Source organism: Dendrobates tinctorius, unplaced genomic scaffold (assembly GCF_039654945.1).
Source record: "Dendrobates tinctorius isolate UK_male_01 unplaced genomic scaffold, ASM3965494v1 ptg000168l, whole genome shotgun sequence".
NCBI classification, from domain to species: domain Eukaryota; kingdom Metazoa; phylum Chordata; class Amphibia; order Anura; family Dendrobatidae; genus Dendrobates; species Dendrobates tinctorius.
In genome coordinates this window covers 3,859,627-3,876,229 of record NW_027361835.1, presented here as the reverse complement: position 1 = coordinate 3,876,229, position 16,603 = coordinate 3,859,627, and the positions used below count along the sequence as shown (strand labels likewise).

The window sequence follows — 16,603 nt, the reverse complement described above, 5'->3', positions numbered from 1 at the left end:
ACACCATATGTGACTGATATCAGCCCCTCTTATAACGCTCCAGTACTGATATAACCCCCAGACATTACACTATATGTGACTGATATCAGCCCCTCTTATAACGCTCCAGTACTGATATAACCTCCAGACATTACACCATATGTGACTGATATCAGCCCCTCTTATAACGCTCCAGTACTGATATAACCTCCAGACATTACACCATATGTGACTGATATCAGCCTCTCTTATAATGTTCCAGTACTGATATAACCTCCAGACATTACACCATATGTGACTGATATCAGCCCCTCTTATAACGCTCCAGTACTGATATAACCTCCAGACATTACACCATATGTGACTGATATCAGCCCCTCTTATAACACTCCAGTACTGATATAACCCCCAGACAATACACCATATGTGACTGATATCAGCCCCTCTTATAACGCTCCAGTACTGATATAACCCCCAGACATTACACCATATGTGACTGATATCAGCCCCTCTTATAACGCTCCAGTACTGATATAACCTCCAGACATTACACCATATGTGACTGATATCAGCCCCTCTTATAACGCTCCAGTACTGATATAACCTCCAGACATTACACCATATGTGACTGATATCAGCCTCTCTTATAATGTTCCAGTACTGATATAACCTCCAGACATTACACCATATGTGACTGATATCAGCCCCTCTTATAACACTCCAGTACTGATATAACCCCCAGACAATACACCATATGTGACTGATATCAGCCCCTCTTATAACGCTCCAGTACTGATATAACCTCCAGACATTACACCATATATGGCTGATATCAGCCCCTCTTATAACGCTCCAGTACTGATATAACCTCCAGACATTACACCATATGTGACTGATATCAGCCCCTCTTATAATGCTTCAGTACTGATATAACCTCCAGACATTACACCATATGTGGCTGATATCAGCCCCTCTTATAACGCTCCAGTACTGATATAACCTCCAAACATTACATCATATGTGACTGATATCAGCCCCTCTTATAATGCTCCAGTACTGATATAACCTCCAGACATTACACCATATGTGACTGATATCAGCCCCTCTTATAACGCTCCAGTACTGATATAACCTCCAGACATTACACCATATGTGACTGATATCAGCCTCTCTTATAACGCTCCAGTACTGATATAACCTCCAGACATTACATCATATGTGACTGATATCAGCCCCTCTTATAACGCTCCAGTACAGATATAACCTCCAGACATTACACCATATGTGACTGATATCAGCCCCTCTTATAATGCTCCAGTACTGATATAACCCCCAGACATTACATCATATGTGGCTGATATCAGCCCCTCTTACAACGCTCCAGTACTGATATAACCCCCAGACATTACACCATATGTGACTGATATCAGCCCCTCTTATAACGCTCCAGTACTGATATAACCCCCAGACATTACACCATATGTGACTGATATCAGCCCCTCTTATAACGCTCCAGTACTGATATGACCCCCAGACATTACACCATATGTGACTGATATCAGCCCCTCTTATAACGCTCCAGTACTGATATAACCTCCAGACATTACATCATATGTGACTGATACCAGCCTCTCTTATAACGCTCCAGTACTGATATAACCCCCAGACATTACACCATATGTGACTGATATCATCCCCTCTTATAACGCTCCAGTACTGATATAACCCCCAGACATTACACCATATGTGACTGATATCATCCCCTCTTATAACGCTCCAGTACTGATATAACCCCCAGACATTACACCATATGTGACTGATATCATCCCCTCTTATAACGCTCCAGTACTGATATAACCCCCAGACATTACACCATATGTGACTGATATCAGCCCCTCTTATAACGCTCCAGTACTGTTATGACCCCCAGACATTACACCATATGTGACTGATATCAGCCCCTCTTATAACGCTCCAGTACTGATATGACCCCCAGACATTACACCATATGTGACTGATATCAGCCCCTCTTATAACGCTCCAGTACTGATATGACCCCCAGACATTACACCATATGTGACTGATATCAGCTCCTCTTATAACGCTCCAGTACTGATATAACCCCCAGACATTACACCATATGTGACTGATATCAGCCCCTCTTATAACGCTCCAGTACTGATATAACCCCCAGACATTACACCATATGTGACTGATATCAGCCCCTCTTATAACGCTCCAGTACTGACATAACCCCCAGACATTACACCATATGTGACTGATATCAGCCCCTCTTATAACGCTCCAGTACTGATATAACCCCCAGACATTACACCATATGTGACTGATATCAGCCCCTCTTATAATGCTCCAGTGCTGATATAACCTCCAGACATTACACCATATGTGACTGATATCAGCCCCTCTTATAACGCTCCAATACTGATATAACCTCCAGACATTACACCATATGTGACTGATATCAGCCCCTCTTATAATGCTCCAGTGCTGATATAACCTCCAGACATTACACCATATGTGACTGATATCAGCCCCTCTTATACCGCTCAAGTACTGATATAACCTCCAGACATTACACCATATGTGACTGATATCAGCCTCTCTTATAATGCTCCAGTGCTGATATAACCCCCAGACATTACACCATATGTGACTGATATCAGCCTCTCTTATACCGCTCAAGTACTGATATAACCTCCAGACATTACACGATATGTGACTGATATCAGCCTCTCTTATAACGCTCCAGTACGGATATAACCTCCAGACATTACATCATATGTGACTGATATCAGCCCCTCTTATAACGCTCCAGTACTGATATAACCCCCAGACATTACACCATATGTGACTGATATCAGCCCCTCTTATAACGCTCCAGTACTGATATAACCTCCAGACATTACACAATATGTGACTGATATCAGCCTCTCTTATAACGCTCCAGTACTGATATAACCTCCAGACATTACACCATATGTGACTGATATCAGCCTCTCTTATAATGCTCCAGTACTGATATGACCCCCAGACATTACACCATATGTGACTGATATCAGCCCCTCTTATAACGCTCCAGTACTGATATAACCTCCAGACATTACATCATATGTGACTGATATCAGCCCCTCTTATAAGGCTCCAGTACTGATATAACCTCCAGACATTACACCATATGTAACTGATATCAGCCCCTCTTATAACGCTCAAGTACTGATATAACCTCCAGACATTACATCATATGTGACTGATATCAGCCTCTCTTATAACGCTCAAGTACTGATATAACCTCCAGACATTACACCATATGTGAGTGATATCAGCCCCTCCTATAACGCTCCAGTACTGATATAACCTCCAGACATTACACCTTATGTGACTGATATCAGTCCCTCTTATAACGCTCCAGTACTGATATAACCCCCAGACATTACACCATATGTGACTGATATCAGCCCCTCTTATAACGCTCCAGTACTGATATAACCTCCAGACATTACACCTTATGTGACTGATATCAGTCCCTCTTATAACGCTCCAGTACTGATATAACCTCCAGACATTACACCTTATGTGACTGATATCAGTCCCTCTTATAACGCTCAAGTACTGATATAACCTCCAGACATTACACCATATGTGACTGATATCAGCCCCTCTTATAACGCTCAAGTACTGATATAACCCCCAGACATTACACCATATGTGACTGATATCAGCCCCTCTTATAACGCTCCAGTACTGATATAACCTCCAGACATTACACCTTATGTGACTGATATCAGTCCCTCTTATAACGCTCCAGTACTGATATAACCTCCAGACATTACACCTTATGTGACTGATATCAGTCCCTCTTATAACGCTCCAGTACTGATATAACCCCCAGACATTACACCATATGTGACTGATATCAGCCTCTCTTATAACGCTCAAGTACTGATATAACCTCCAGACATTACACCTTATGTGACTGATATCAGTCCCTCTTATAACGCTCCAGTACTGATATAACCCCCAGACATTACACCATATGTGACTGATATCAGCCCCTCTTATAACGCTCCAGTACTGATATAACCTCCAGACATTACACCTTATGTGACTGATATCAGTCCCTCTTATAACGCTCCAGTACTGATATAACCTCCAGACATTACACCATATGTGACTGATATCAGCCTCTCTTATAACGCTCCAGTACTGATATAACCTCCAGACATTACACCATCTGTGACTGATATCAGCCTCTCTTATAACGCTCCAGTACTGATATAACCTCCAGACATTACATCATATGTGACTGATATCAGCCTCTCTTATAATGCTCCAGTACTGATATGACCCCCAGACATTACACCATATGTGACTGATAACAGCCTCTCTTATAACGCTCAAGTACTGATATAACCTCCAGACATTACATCATATGTGACTGATATCAGCCTCTCTTATAACGCTCCAGTACTGATATAACCTCCAGACATTACACCATATATGACTGATATCAGCCTCTCTTATAACGCTCCAGTACGGATATAACCTCCAGACATTACACCATATGTGACTGATATCAGCCCCTCTTATAACGCTCCAGTACTGATATAACCTCCAGACATTACACCATATGTGACTGATATCAGCCTCTCTTATAACGTTCCAGTACGGATATAACCTCCAGACATTACACCATATGTGACTGATATCAGCCTCTCTTATAACGCTCCAGTACTGATATAACCTCCAGACATTACATCATATGTGACTGATATCAGCCCCTCTTATAACGCTCCAGTACTGATATAACCTCCAGACATTACACCATATGTGACTGATATCAGCCCCTCTTATAACGCTCCAGTACTGATATAACCTCCAGACATTACACCATATGTGACTGATATCAGCCTCTCTTATAACGCTCCAGTACTGATATAACCTCCAGACATTACACCATATGTGACTGATATCAGCCCCTCTTATAACGCTCCAGTACTGATATAACCTCCAGACATTACACCATATGTGACTGATATCAGCCCCTCTTATAACGCTCCAGTACTGATATAACCCCCAGACATTACACCATATGTGACTGATATCATCCCCTCTTATAAGGCTCCAGTACTGATATAACCTCCAGACATTACATCATATGTGACTGATATCAGCCTCTCTTATAATGCTCCAGTACTGATATAACCTCCAGACATTACACCATATGTGACTGATATCAGCCCCTCTTATAACGCTCCAGTACTGATATAACCTCCAGACATTACACCATATGTGACTGATATCATCCCCTCTTATAAGGCTCCAGTACTGATATAACCTCCAGACATTACACCATATGTGACTGATATCAGCCTCTCTTATAACGCTCCAGTACTGATATAACCTCCAGACATTACACCATATGTGACTGATATCAGCCTCTCTTATAACGCCCAAGTACTGATATAACCTCCAGACATTACATCATATGTGACTGATATCAGCCTCTCTTATAATGCTCCAGTACTGATATGACCCCCAGACATTACATCATATGTGACTGATATCAGCCCCTCTTATAACGCTCCAGTACTGATATAACCCCCAGACATTACATCATATGTGACTGATATCAGCCTCTCTTATAACGCTCAAGTACTGATATAACCTCCAGACATTACACCTTATGTGACTGATATCAGTCCCTCTTATAACGCTCCAGTACTGATATAACCCCCAGACATTACACCATATGTGACAGATATCAGTCCCTCTTATAACGCTCCAGTACTGATATAACCCCCAGACATTACACCATATGTGACTGATATCAGCCTCTCTTATAATGCTCCAGTACTGATATGACCCCCAGACATTACATCATATGTGACTGATATCAGCCCTCTTATAACGCTCCAGTACTGATATAACCCCCAGACATTACACCATATGTGACTGATAACAGCCTCTCTTATAACGCTCAAGTACTGATATAACCTCCAGACATTACACCTTATGTGACTGATATCAGTCCCTCTTATAACGCTCCAGTACTGATATAACCTCCAGACATTACACCTTATGTGACTGATATCAGCCCCTCTTATAACGCTCCAGTACTGATATAACCCCCAGACATTACACCATATGTGACAGATATCAGCCCCTCTTATAACGCTCCAGTACTGATATAACCTCCAGACATTACACCATCTGTGACTGATATCAGCCTCTTGTGTATGTATGCAGGGATACTCTCCGGGCAGCGGAGGCTGGTGGTGGAGGTGGGGCAGGTGCGGTGGCTGTTGGTGGAGGTGTGGCTGGTGTGGTGACTGGTGGAGGTGGGGCAGGTGCGGTGGGTGGTGGTGGAGGTGGGACAGGTGCTGTAACGGGGTCTTCCTATCTTGGGTACCTCTTTCAGTACCACCCCGTGTTTTCGGAGGTCCGCTCTGCGTTGGCTGGAGTCTGAATGAATGACGCTGGCTGGAATTCCTTGGTTACATGGGCGCATATAAAAGATCACTGCTTCTTCACGTATTTCCAGTCTGACACAACACTTTACTCACAGGACACAGAATATATCACACAGATACAGAAGGCAGGCCAATAGAAAAGCGGCAGGCCAGACATACATTACAAAAATACCCTCAGGTGGCCGGAGCCTGCAGATATTTACTGTGGGAATTACAAAGGTGGGGGGGCGGCTGGGCGCAGCCTGTGGGCTGATGAATTAGGGACATGCATCTCCCATGGAACCTATTATACATACATATAACTGCACAACATATTCTGGGTGCTGAGTGGTTCTGTAACACCTAACAGGTGTGATGGCTGGTGGAGATGGGGCAGGTGTGGTGGCTGGTGGTGGAGGTGGGGCAGGTGCGGTGGCTGGTGTTGGAGATGGGGCAGGTGTGGTGGAGGTGGGGCTGGTGCGGTGGCTGGTGGTGAAGGTGGGGCTGGTACGGTGGACGTTGTAGGGCAGGTGCGGTGGCTGGAGGTGGAGCAGGTGCGGTGGGGCAGGTGCAGTGGCTGGTGGTGGGCCTGGTGCGGTGGCTGGAGGTTGGGCAGGTGCGGTGGACGTGGTGGGGCAGGTGCGGTGACATCTTTAATTACAGCGGAATCCTACCTTCCCATAGAGATGTAGACTTTAGTCTGATGATTCACACCAGGCAAGTCCTTTCAGCGACTGTCGCCTTATCGTGGCCGCTGGTACTCATGAATTGGAATGTTAGTTGGGTTGTGATTTCTCGGGGGAGCCGCTGATCCTGGTTGCCGGCCCCGCTCTGGGCTCGCGGTGTGTGTACATTTGCTGTGTTCGTCTGCTTGGTTTCGGACATGGTAACGGCAGCGCCTGGGCGGTCCCGACAGACGACACGTGTGCCTGATGACTATGTTCAGGGCTGTTTACAGCAGGGCCTCCTCCATGGTGTCCTCGTCTCCAGAGGCCCTGTCACCTCTCCTGATTCCTCATCCTAAATGCTTTGCATTCGCCTGTAGCAAGTCGTCAGTCTGCACTTGCTTGTTCCTCTTGGACGTGCAGGCATAGATTGGTGGCTGAGTGTCCCCATTTCCCTGTCCTAGCATTTTGTGGTGCGATCTTCTCTGATTGTACAGGGTGTTCGATCTGGTGCCTCCCATTTGTCAATAGTTGTTGAGGAGGAATAGCAGGACGTCACAATGCATCGTTATGAGTAACTCTGCGGGATTGTCGAGCGGCACGAACGCTAAGGCCTCTTTCACACATCAGTTTTTTGCCATCAGGCGCGATCCGGCTTTTTTTTGTAAAACCGGATCCGGCAAAATGCAATGCCGGCTCCAGTTTTTCCCCATTGACTTGCATTAGCGCCGGATCGCGCCGGATGGCATTGCGTCTCATCCGTTTTTTGCCGGATCCGGCTACTTGTCTCATTCCGGCGTCTGGAAAAAACGGCTACTGTAACGTTTTTTGTCTCCGGCGAAAAAGCCGGAAGCGCCGGATCCGACGCTTCCGGCTTTTTGCTACAATGAAAGTCTATGGGCGCTGGAATGCGCCGGATCCAGAAAAAGACGGATCCAGCCACCGGATCCGTTTTTTTAAGTCTGCGCATGCTCAGATCCAATTGGCCAGCCCCCAGGAAACAGATATAACCTGCTAGACGGATCCAGCAGAAAAACGGATCCGTTTCTACAGTTCTCCAAAACTTATGCCGGATCCGTTTTTTCTAAAAATAGCCGGATCCTGCCTGACGGCAAAAAACTGATGTGTGACAGTAGCCTAAGAATGTGGCTGATAAGCGGATGACACAGGATCCCAGGTGACGGCGTTGGGTCTGGGGGGTCTCTTCTGATCAGCTCAGGTTTTACCCTAAGATTTCCTGTGCTGGGATGATTTGCGGTGCACAATGGTCGCTCTTATATCTGTAATGATTGTTTCTCTTCTTTCTCCAGTTCTCAGATGTGAGGGACCACTAGAAGATCCTCGCAAGGACCTGACCCCACTAGAGGCCCCTCGGGCACAGCATGGCCCAGATCTCCAGCAGCAATGGCTTCAGACAAAACGTGTCCCCGTCTACACTCACCTCAGGAGCGAGAGATGTGGGGAAAGAGGAGGCCTTACAGATGGAAGCGGAAGCATTAGACAAGCTGCGGAGAGAGAAGAGACAGCCAGGAGCTCAGGGCAGCACCATCATGAGACCACACCACAAATCTCCAGGTGCCACCGTACCAGATCATGATCTCATGGATTTTCCAGAAGTGGATATGAAATCTAGGGCTGAGAAGTCATTGCAGAACATCGATTTAGAGAAACTTCCACTCGCTGAGTTAGAGAAGTTCCTTCTAGATGACAGTTTTGATGTGGTCCCAAAGCCCCCGGCCATACCTCAAACGCACGTGTTAAATCCAGTGGTGTCAGCGCAATGTTTTACCAACCCATCATTTCAGCGCAGTCCGTGGCCGTCCCGGCTCCCGGCACCAGTGCCTTGCTCCTCGCAGTCAGCCTATGCTGCATCCTACCCAAAACACTCAGATCCCTTTCAGAATGGCTTCCACCCTTCGGTGCGATGCAGGGAGCCGGTGTATCTCAGTCTCCCAGCCCATGCCCCGTACGTCTCTTTCCCCATGCCAGCACATCCATCCTTCCCTATGAGAGCGATCCGGCCAGCATATCCCTCTGTTGTTCCTCTTGACATGGCAAGGTTACTTGATAAAATAGCGAGGACATCAGAATTCTTAAGAAATGATAAGTCCAATCATGAAACCCAGAGACCACAGTCCGAAACCCCTGCATTCCCGGTGGAGGGAACAGACAAAGACAATGACATTAGCAAATTTGATTGGTTGGACCTGGATCCACTTAGTAAACCCAAGGTAGATACGGTGGAGCTTGCTGCCGGTCTGGATGGCAAGGCAACTCCCAGTGTGGCAGGGGATCCCTGGGACGCTGTGTTACTTGAGGAGAAGCCTGTGAAATCCACCTACTGTGAGAGGAAAGTAGGGGGCAAGTCACCATCAGGGGCCACAGTCTCTAGGAGCCACTCATTAAACCTGCGGTCAGCACACAGCCAGCTATCCAAGAGTCAGAGCACAGATGTGAGTGTAATGGCAGATTTCCTCCTTGTCCTTTTTATGATCAGATGAGCAGAGATCTTCATTGTGTGTCGTGTGGGGCTCGGGGGAGAGGAGCTCTTCCTTGTGTTGTGTGGGGCTTTGGGGTCGGAGATTGGAGCTCTTTTTTTATGTGGTGGTCGGGGGAGCGAAGCTCTTCCCTGTATGTCGTGTGAGGCTCTGGGGAGCTGAGCTCTTTGTGTGTCATGCAGGGCTCTGGGGTTGGGGAAGCGGAGCTCTTCCCTGTGTGTCGTGCGGGGCTCTGGGGTTGTGGGAGCGTAGCTCTTCCCTGTGTGTCATGCGGGGCTCTGGGGTTGGGGAAAGTGGAACTCTTCCCTGTGTGTCGTGTGGGGCTCTGGGGTTGGGGGAGCGGAGCTCTTCCCTGTGTGTCATGCGGGGCTCTGGGGTTGGGGAAGCGGAGCTCTTCCCTATGTGTCATGCGGGGATCTGGGGTTGGGGAAGCGGAGCTCTTCCCTATGTGTCATGCGGGGCTCTGGGGTTGGGGAAGCGGAGCTCTTCCCTGTGTGTCGTGCGGGGCTCTGGGGTTATGGGAGCGGAGCTCTTCCCTGTGTGTCGTGCGGGGCTCTGGGGTTGGGGGAAGTGGAACTCTTCCCTGTGTGTCGTGGGGGGCTCTGGGGTTGGGGGAGCGGAGCTCTTCCCTGTGTGTCGTGCGGGGCTCTGGGGTTGGGGGAGTGGAGCTCTTCCCTGTGTGTCGTGCGGGGCTCTGGGGTTGGGGGAGTGGAACTCTTCCCTGTGTGTTGTGCAGCTCTCTGGGGTTGGAGGAGCAGAGCTCTTCCCTGTGTGTCGTGCGGGGCTCTGGGGTTGGGGGAAGTGGAGCTCTTCCCTGTGTGTTATGTGGGGCTCTGGGGTTGGGGGAGTGGAACTCTTCCCTGTGTGTTGTGCAGCTCTCTGGGGTTGGGGGAGCAGAGCTCTTCCCTGTGTGTTGTGCGGGGCTCTGGGGTTGGAGGAGCAGAGCTCTTCCCTCTGTGTCGTGTGGGGCTCGGGGGAGAGGAGCTCTTCCTTGTGTTGTGTGGGGCTTTGGGGTCGGAGATCGGAGCTCTTTTTTTGTGTGGTGGTCGGGGGAGCGAAGCTCTTCCCTGTATGTCGTGTGAGGCTCTGGGGAGCTGAGCTCTTTGTGTGTCATGCAGGGCTCTGGGGTTGGGGAAGCGGAGCTCTTCCCTGTGTGTCGTGCGGGGCTCTGAGGTTGGGGAAGCGTAGCTCTTCCCTGTGTGTCGTGCGGGGCTCTGGGGTTGTGGGAGCGGAGCTCTTCCCTGTGTGTCATGCGGGGCTCTGGGGTTGGGGAAGCGGAGCTCTTCCCTATGTGTCATGCGGGGCTCTGGGATTGGGGAAGCGGAGCTCTTCCCTGTGTGTCGTGCGGGGCTCTGGGGTTGTGGGAGCGGAGCTCTTCCCTGTGTGTCGTGCGGGGCTCTGGGGTTGGGGGAAGTGGAACTCTTCCCTGTGTGTCGTGTGGGGCTCTGGGGTTGGGGGAGCGGAGCTCTTCCCTGTGTGTCGTGCGGGGCTCTGGGGTTGGGGGAGCGGAGCTCTTCCCTGTGTGTCGTGCGGGGCTCTGGGGTTGGGGGAGTGGAACTCTTCCCTGTGTGTTGTGCAGCTCTCTGGGGTTGGAGGAGCAGAGCTCTTCCCTGTGTGTTATGTGGGGCTCGGGTTGGGGGAGTGGAACTCTTCCCTGTGTGTTGTGCAGCTCTCTGGGGTTGGGGGAGCAGAGCTCTTCCCTGTGTGTTGTGCGGGGCTCTGGGGTTGGAGGAGCAGAGCTCTTCTCTCTGTGTCGTGTGGGGCTCTGGGGAGCTGAGCTCTTCCCTGTGTGTCGTGCGGGGCTCTGGGGTTGGGGGAGCAGAGCTCTTCCTTGTCTCATGTGGGGGCTCTGGGGTTGGGGGGAGTGGAACTCTTCCCTGTGTGTTGTGCAGTGCTCTGGGGTTGGGGGAGCAGAGCTCTTCCCTGTGTGTTGTGCAGGGCTCTGGGGTTGGGGGAGCAGAGCTCTTCCCTCTGTGTCGTGTGGGGCTCTGGGAAGCTGAGCTTTTCCCTATGTGGGGGTTGGGGCTCTGGGGTTGGGGGAGCTGAGCTCTTCCCTGTGTCTCGTGTGGGGGCTCTGGGATCGGGACACGTTGTGCAATCATTCATCTTATTCACATTGCACAATTATCGTGGCCGTTGGCTCGTGACCGTCAGCATGTGGCATCTTATGGGCCGGTGTTAATGCCGTCTTCAGCCTTGTGTTCCGGTGATGTGACTCTTCTTCTCCTAGAATGACAGTGGCAGCAGCTCGCGGACCCCTCCTGGAAGCGCTTTCTTGCGGGGCTTGGAGGTGCAGGATGAAGAAGTTGCCGCCTTCTGTAAAGAAGTAGATAGGTGAGCGGAGCAAATCTCCAGAAGTGTCTCATCAGATGCAAAGTCTGATATCGGGGAGCGATCTGTGTGCGAGTGGCATGTAAAAATGTATGCACCCATGGACAGAATTACTGTGTTTTTGTTTTTTTTTTTATCTTTTGCATTTTAAAAATTACAAAAAGAAAATAGGCGGATGCAAAAGTTTGGGCACCCTACATGGTTAGTACCTGGTACCATCCCCTTTTGCAAATATCAAAGCTTGTGAACACTTTTTGTATCCAGACCAGATTCTTTCAATTTTTCTGAGATTTTCATCCGTCCTTCCTTGGAGAAATCCTCCCGTTCTGTGAGATTCCTGGGTCGTCTCGCTTCCTCTGCTATTTTGAGATCTCACAACAGATTGTCAATGATGATCAGATCAGGGGACCGTGAGGGCCATTGTACAACCTTCAGCTTGCTGCTCCTTTTTGAGGTTGATTATTGTGGATTGTAACGTGTGTTTAGGATCATTCACCATTTGTAGAAGTCGTCCTCTTCCTCTTCCTCTCTTCACCTTCAGCTTTTGTTTGCATCAAGAATTTGTTGAAATTCATCAGATCCATTCTTTGCTCGTCCTGTGAAATCTTCACCATTGGCTGCAACTCAACCCGAAGCGTGATCGATCCATGATTGTCAATCTGTGACAGCGGCATTTAACCTGCTCGCTCCGGAAGTGCTTCAGAAACCCCGCCCATCGGCGCCTGTGTCACATGACCGCAGGTCATCGATGGGTTGGCATGACAACTCGAGGTCTGCAGGAGACCCCTCTAGATGTCGTAGCCTGACAGCTGTGAGCGCCACCCGGTGGCCGGCATTCATAGTAGGTGATCATTTCTGCTACACAGAGCAGTGCTAGCGCCATATGTGTAGCACAAGCGATCGGATGATCGCAGCTCCTGGCTTCCCATGAGGAGACTACTGAAGACAGTAAAAATAAATGTTTGAATCGCCTCTCATTGGCCCCATTCAAAATAAAGCAATAACAATAAAAAATCAAACATACACATATTTGGTATTGCCGCCATCAGAATCGCATGATCTATCAATTTAAAAAAAGAATTAATCCGATCGGTAAACGGCATAGCGAGAAAAAAATCAAAACTCCAGAATTGCGTTTTTTAGTCTCTGCAACATTGCATTAAAATGCAATAACGAGCGATCAAAGGATCGTATCTGCACCAACATCGTATCAATAAAAACAGCAGCCCCGCACACACAAAAGATAAGCCTTCACCCAAGCCCAGATCACGAAAAATGGAGACGCTACGGTCCTGGAAACTGACGACATTATTTATTTTTTAAAACAAACTTTTGGATTTTTTTTCACCACTTAAATAAAAAAAGGAGCCTAAATTTGTTTGGTATCTGCAAACTTGTGCTGACCTGGAGAATCATGATGGCAGGTCAGTGTAAACGTGGTAACAAAAACAACCCAAAACTTCTGTGGGATTTCACTTTTTTTTGCATTTTCCCTGCATTTGGATTTTTTCCTTGTTTTCCGGTACTTTATGTGGTAAAATCAATGGTGTGGTTTAAAAGTATAACTTGTCCCGCAAAAAAAACAAGCCCTCACACGACCAAGTGGCAAGAAGGTGATCAACAAACAGAAATGGCCCTGTCGTGAGGGGGTTAATGGTAGGCGAGATGTTCTTTTCCTGAAATTCTGTGTTTTTTTTTCTTCACACATACCTCTGATCATTGTGGCCACAGAGATCTGTTTTATCCTCATTGGTCCACAGGACTTGTTTCCAAATTCATCAGCCTTGTTCAATGTTCTTTAGCATACTTCTGACACTGAATTTTATGGTGAGGAGGCAGGAGAGGTTTTTTTTCTGATGACTCTTCCATGAAGGCCATATATGTGCAGGTGTCTCTGAACAGTGAAACAATGTACCACAACTCCAGAGTTTGATGAATCTTTCTGAAGGTCTTTCACATTCAAGCAGAGCTTCTGATTTGCGTCTCTACCAATCCTAAGAGCAGCTCTCACTGACATTTTGCTTGGTCTTCCAGACCTTATCTTGACCTCCACTGTTCCTGGTAACTGCCATTTCTTAATTACATTTTGAGCTGAGGAAAGGGCAATGTGAAAACACTTTGCTCTCTTCTTATATCCTTCTCCTGCTTTGTGGCCTCCACCATTCTCATTCTCAGAGTGCTTGGCAGCTGCTTAGAAGAACCCATGGCTGCTGTATTTTGGCACAATGTTAGGGGAGGCTGGATTTTTATAAAGCTGAGAAACTTGCATCATCTGGCCTTTCCTAATGATGATAGTGAGCAAGCCATAGTCCTAACAGGCTAATTAAGGACTGAAACCCAGGTCAAAGTTATCTCAGCGCGCAAATCTACAAGGGTGCCAAAACTTCTGCATCATCCCTCTTTTCCTTTTTTGTAATTTTTAAAATGTAAAAGATGAATATATATATATATTGCCTAAAATACAAAGGAAATGTCACTTGTAATTTGTTTTTTTTTTTCTTTTTAAAATCACTTCATCTTTAACTTGCTTACTTTTTTACGGTTCACAATAACAATAACTCTCTCTGTCTATACCGTGTATATACTTGTGTATAAGCCGACCCGAGTATAAGCCGAGGCCCCTAATTTTGCAAAAAAAAACTGGGAAAACTTATTGACTCGTGTATAAGCCTAGGGTAGAAAATGCAGCAGCTGGTGAATTTCAAAAAATAAAAATAGATACCAATAAAAGTAAAATTGAGACATCAATAGGTTAAATGTTTTTGAATATCCATATTGAATCAGGAGCCCCATATAATGCTCCATACAGTTCATGATGGCTCCATAAGATGCTCCATACAAAATTCACCCCATATAATGCTCCATACAGTTCATGATGGGCCCCATAAGAGGCGCCATACAAGATATGCCCCATATAATGCTGCACAAAGGTTTATAATGGCCCCATAAGATGCTCCATAGTTTATGCCCTGTTATGAATGAGTCACCGAGGAGGAAAAACAAGCTAAGCCACAGAAAACCAGAGAGGTTGGTAACTAAGCGGATTGCAGACCCCTGATCCTATCCACACAACTAGCAGTAGCCGTGGAGCGTACCTATGATGATCCTAGACGCCTCGTCACAGCCGGAGAACTAAATAAGCCTAAAGCAAGAAAAGGGGAAATCTAAACTGCCCCAGAGCAGACCCCAAAGCAATAGACAGCCGCCAAACATGTATTGTCGGTGAGACAAGATGAAAACACAAACACAGATAGAAGAATAGGCTGAGCAAACGATGGGGCCCAACTAACTAGAAAGGACAGGAAAGGAAAGATGCTGTCTGCAATCACGCACAAAACCCTGCCAAAAAATGTCCAACACTTTCTGATAACAAAAACCCTGAAGTCGCTAGACTTCAATTCCCTATTTCAGCACTCTGGTATATTCTGAAGACAGAGCAAAAAGAGAGACCAATCTGATCAGGGACAAAAAGCAAACTGGCATAAACAGAAACATAAGAATGGAAATTCAGCACAGCCCCAGCAGGGGCTGGCTGACCACAAAAACTGAGTAAACCAGACCAAATCTCATGTGAAAAAATAGCAGAGCACACTTAGCTTGAGAAGGCAGGAACAGAACTGGAAACCAGAACCTCAGGGCAGAAAAAAATCATCAGCACAAAATTAGGGAGTCGGCTGTCTTAAATCCAGTCAGAGACTCTTGATGTCCACTCACAGACCTCCTCCTCACGTGGCAAGTCTCTGCCATTTAGATCAGCTTCTTTACCTACTGTCACCACTAGAGGGAGCCCGGATGGAGAACTCACGACTCCTCTGTCAACACATCCAGCTCCACCACCCTCACCAGAAGCCAGAGGTAAACCAGAAAATGAGTTCACAACAATTCCCCATATGCTGCCCCATAAAGGTTATGGTCCCATAAGGTGCTCCATAGTTTATGCCCCCATATTCTGGCCCATAAAATGCTCCATAGAATAGGACCCATATGCTGCCCCATAAAATGCTCCATAGATTGTGCCCCATAAGATGCTCCATAAATTATGCCCCATATGCTGCCCCATAAAATGCTTCATAGAATAGGCCCCATATGCTGCCCCATAAAATGCTCCATAGATTTTGCCCCATATGTTGCTGCTGCAATTAGAAGAAAAAAGGCATACTCCTCTCTCGTCGCTGGGGGCCAGGTGCCGGTGTCCTGAGCAGGTGCTGACACCGGCACCCTATGGGGGCCAGGTGACGGTGTCACCGCTGGCTCGGCCCCGGCACCTCAGATAGTCACCTGTCCCCGTTCCACCGCTGCCGCTTTGTGTTCAAGGACCTCTGTCAGTGACGTTCAGGTAGCAGAGGGCGCGGCGCGCACTAATTACGTCACTGCGCCCGCTGCTGCCTGAACATCACAGCCAGAGGACGCGGAGGACAGAGCAGCGCGCATCGGTGGACCGGGGACAGGTGAATATCACATATACTTACCTCCTCCTGGCGCGGTCTCTTCAGCCCCCCTGCTTCTCCCACGGTCTCAGGCTCCTTCCTTCAGCGGTCACGTGGTGCAGCTCATTAAAGTCATAAATATGAGCATATTCATGACTTTAGTGAGCGGTACCATGTGACCGCTGAAGGAAGGAAGGGAGATCGTGGGAGAAGCAGGGGGCTGCAGAGACATG

At 47.6% G+C, this 16,603-nt stretch overlaps 1 protein-coding gene across 1 annotated transcript in view; it reads left to right on the top strand.

Annotated features, from left to right (window-relative positions):
* Positions 1–16,603, top strand: part of PIK3C2A (phosphatidylinositol-4-phosphate 3-kinase catalytic subunit type 2 alpha) — a 98,623-nt gene that overhangs the window by 2,039 nt on the left and 79,981 nt on the right. The window contains exons 2-3 of the mRNA XM_073550766.1: positions 8,425–9,567; positions 11,843–11,946. Of these exons, the coding sequence (XP_073406867.1) occupies positions 8,497–9,567; positions 11,843–11,946 (1,175 nt within the window). The 5' untranslated portion in view covers positions 8,425–8,496. The remainder of the gene's footprint in view (positions 1–8,424; positions 9,568–11,842; positions 11,947–16,603) is intronic.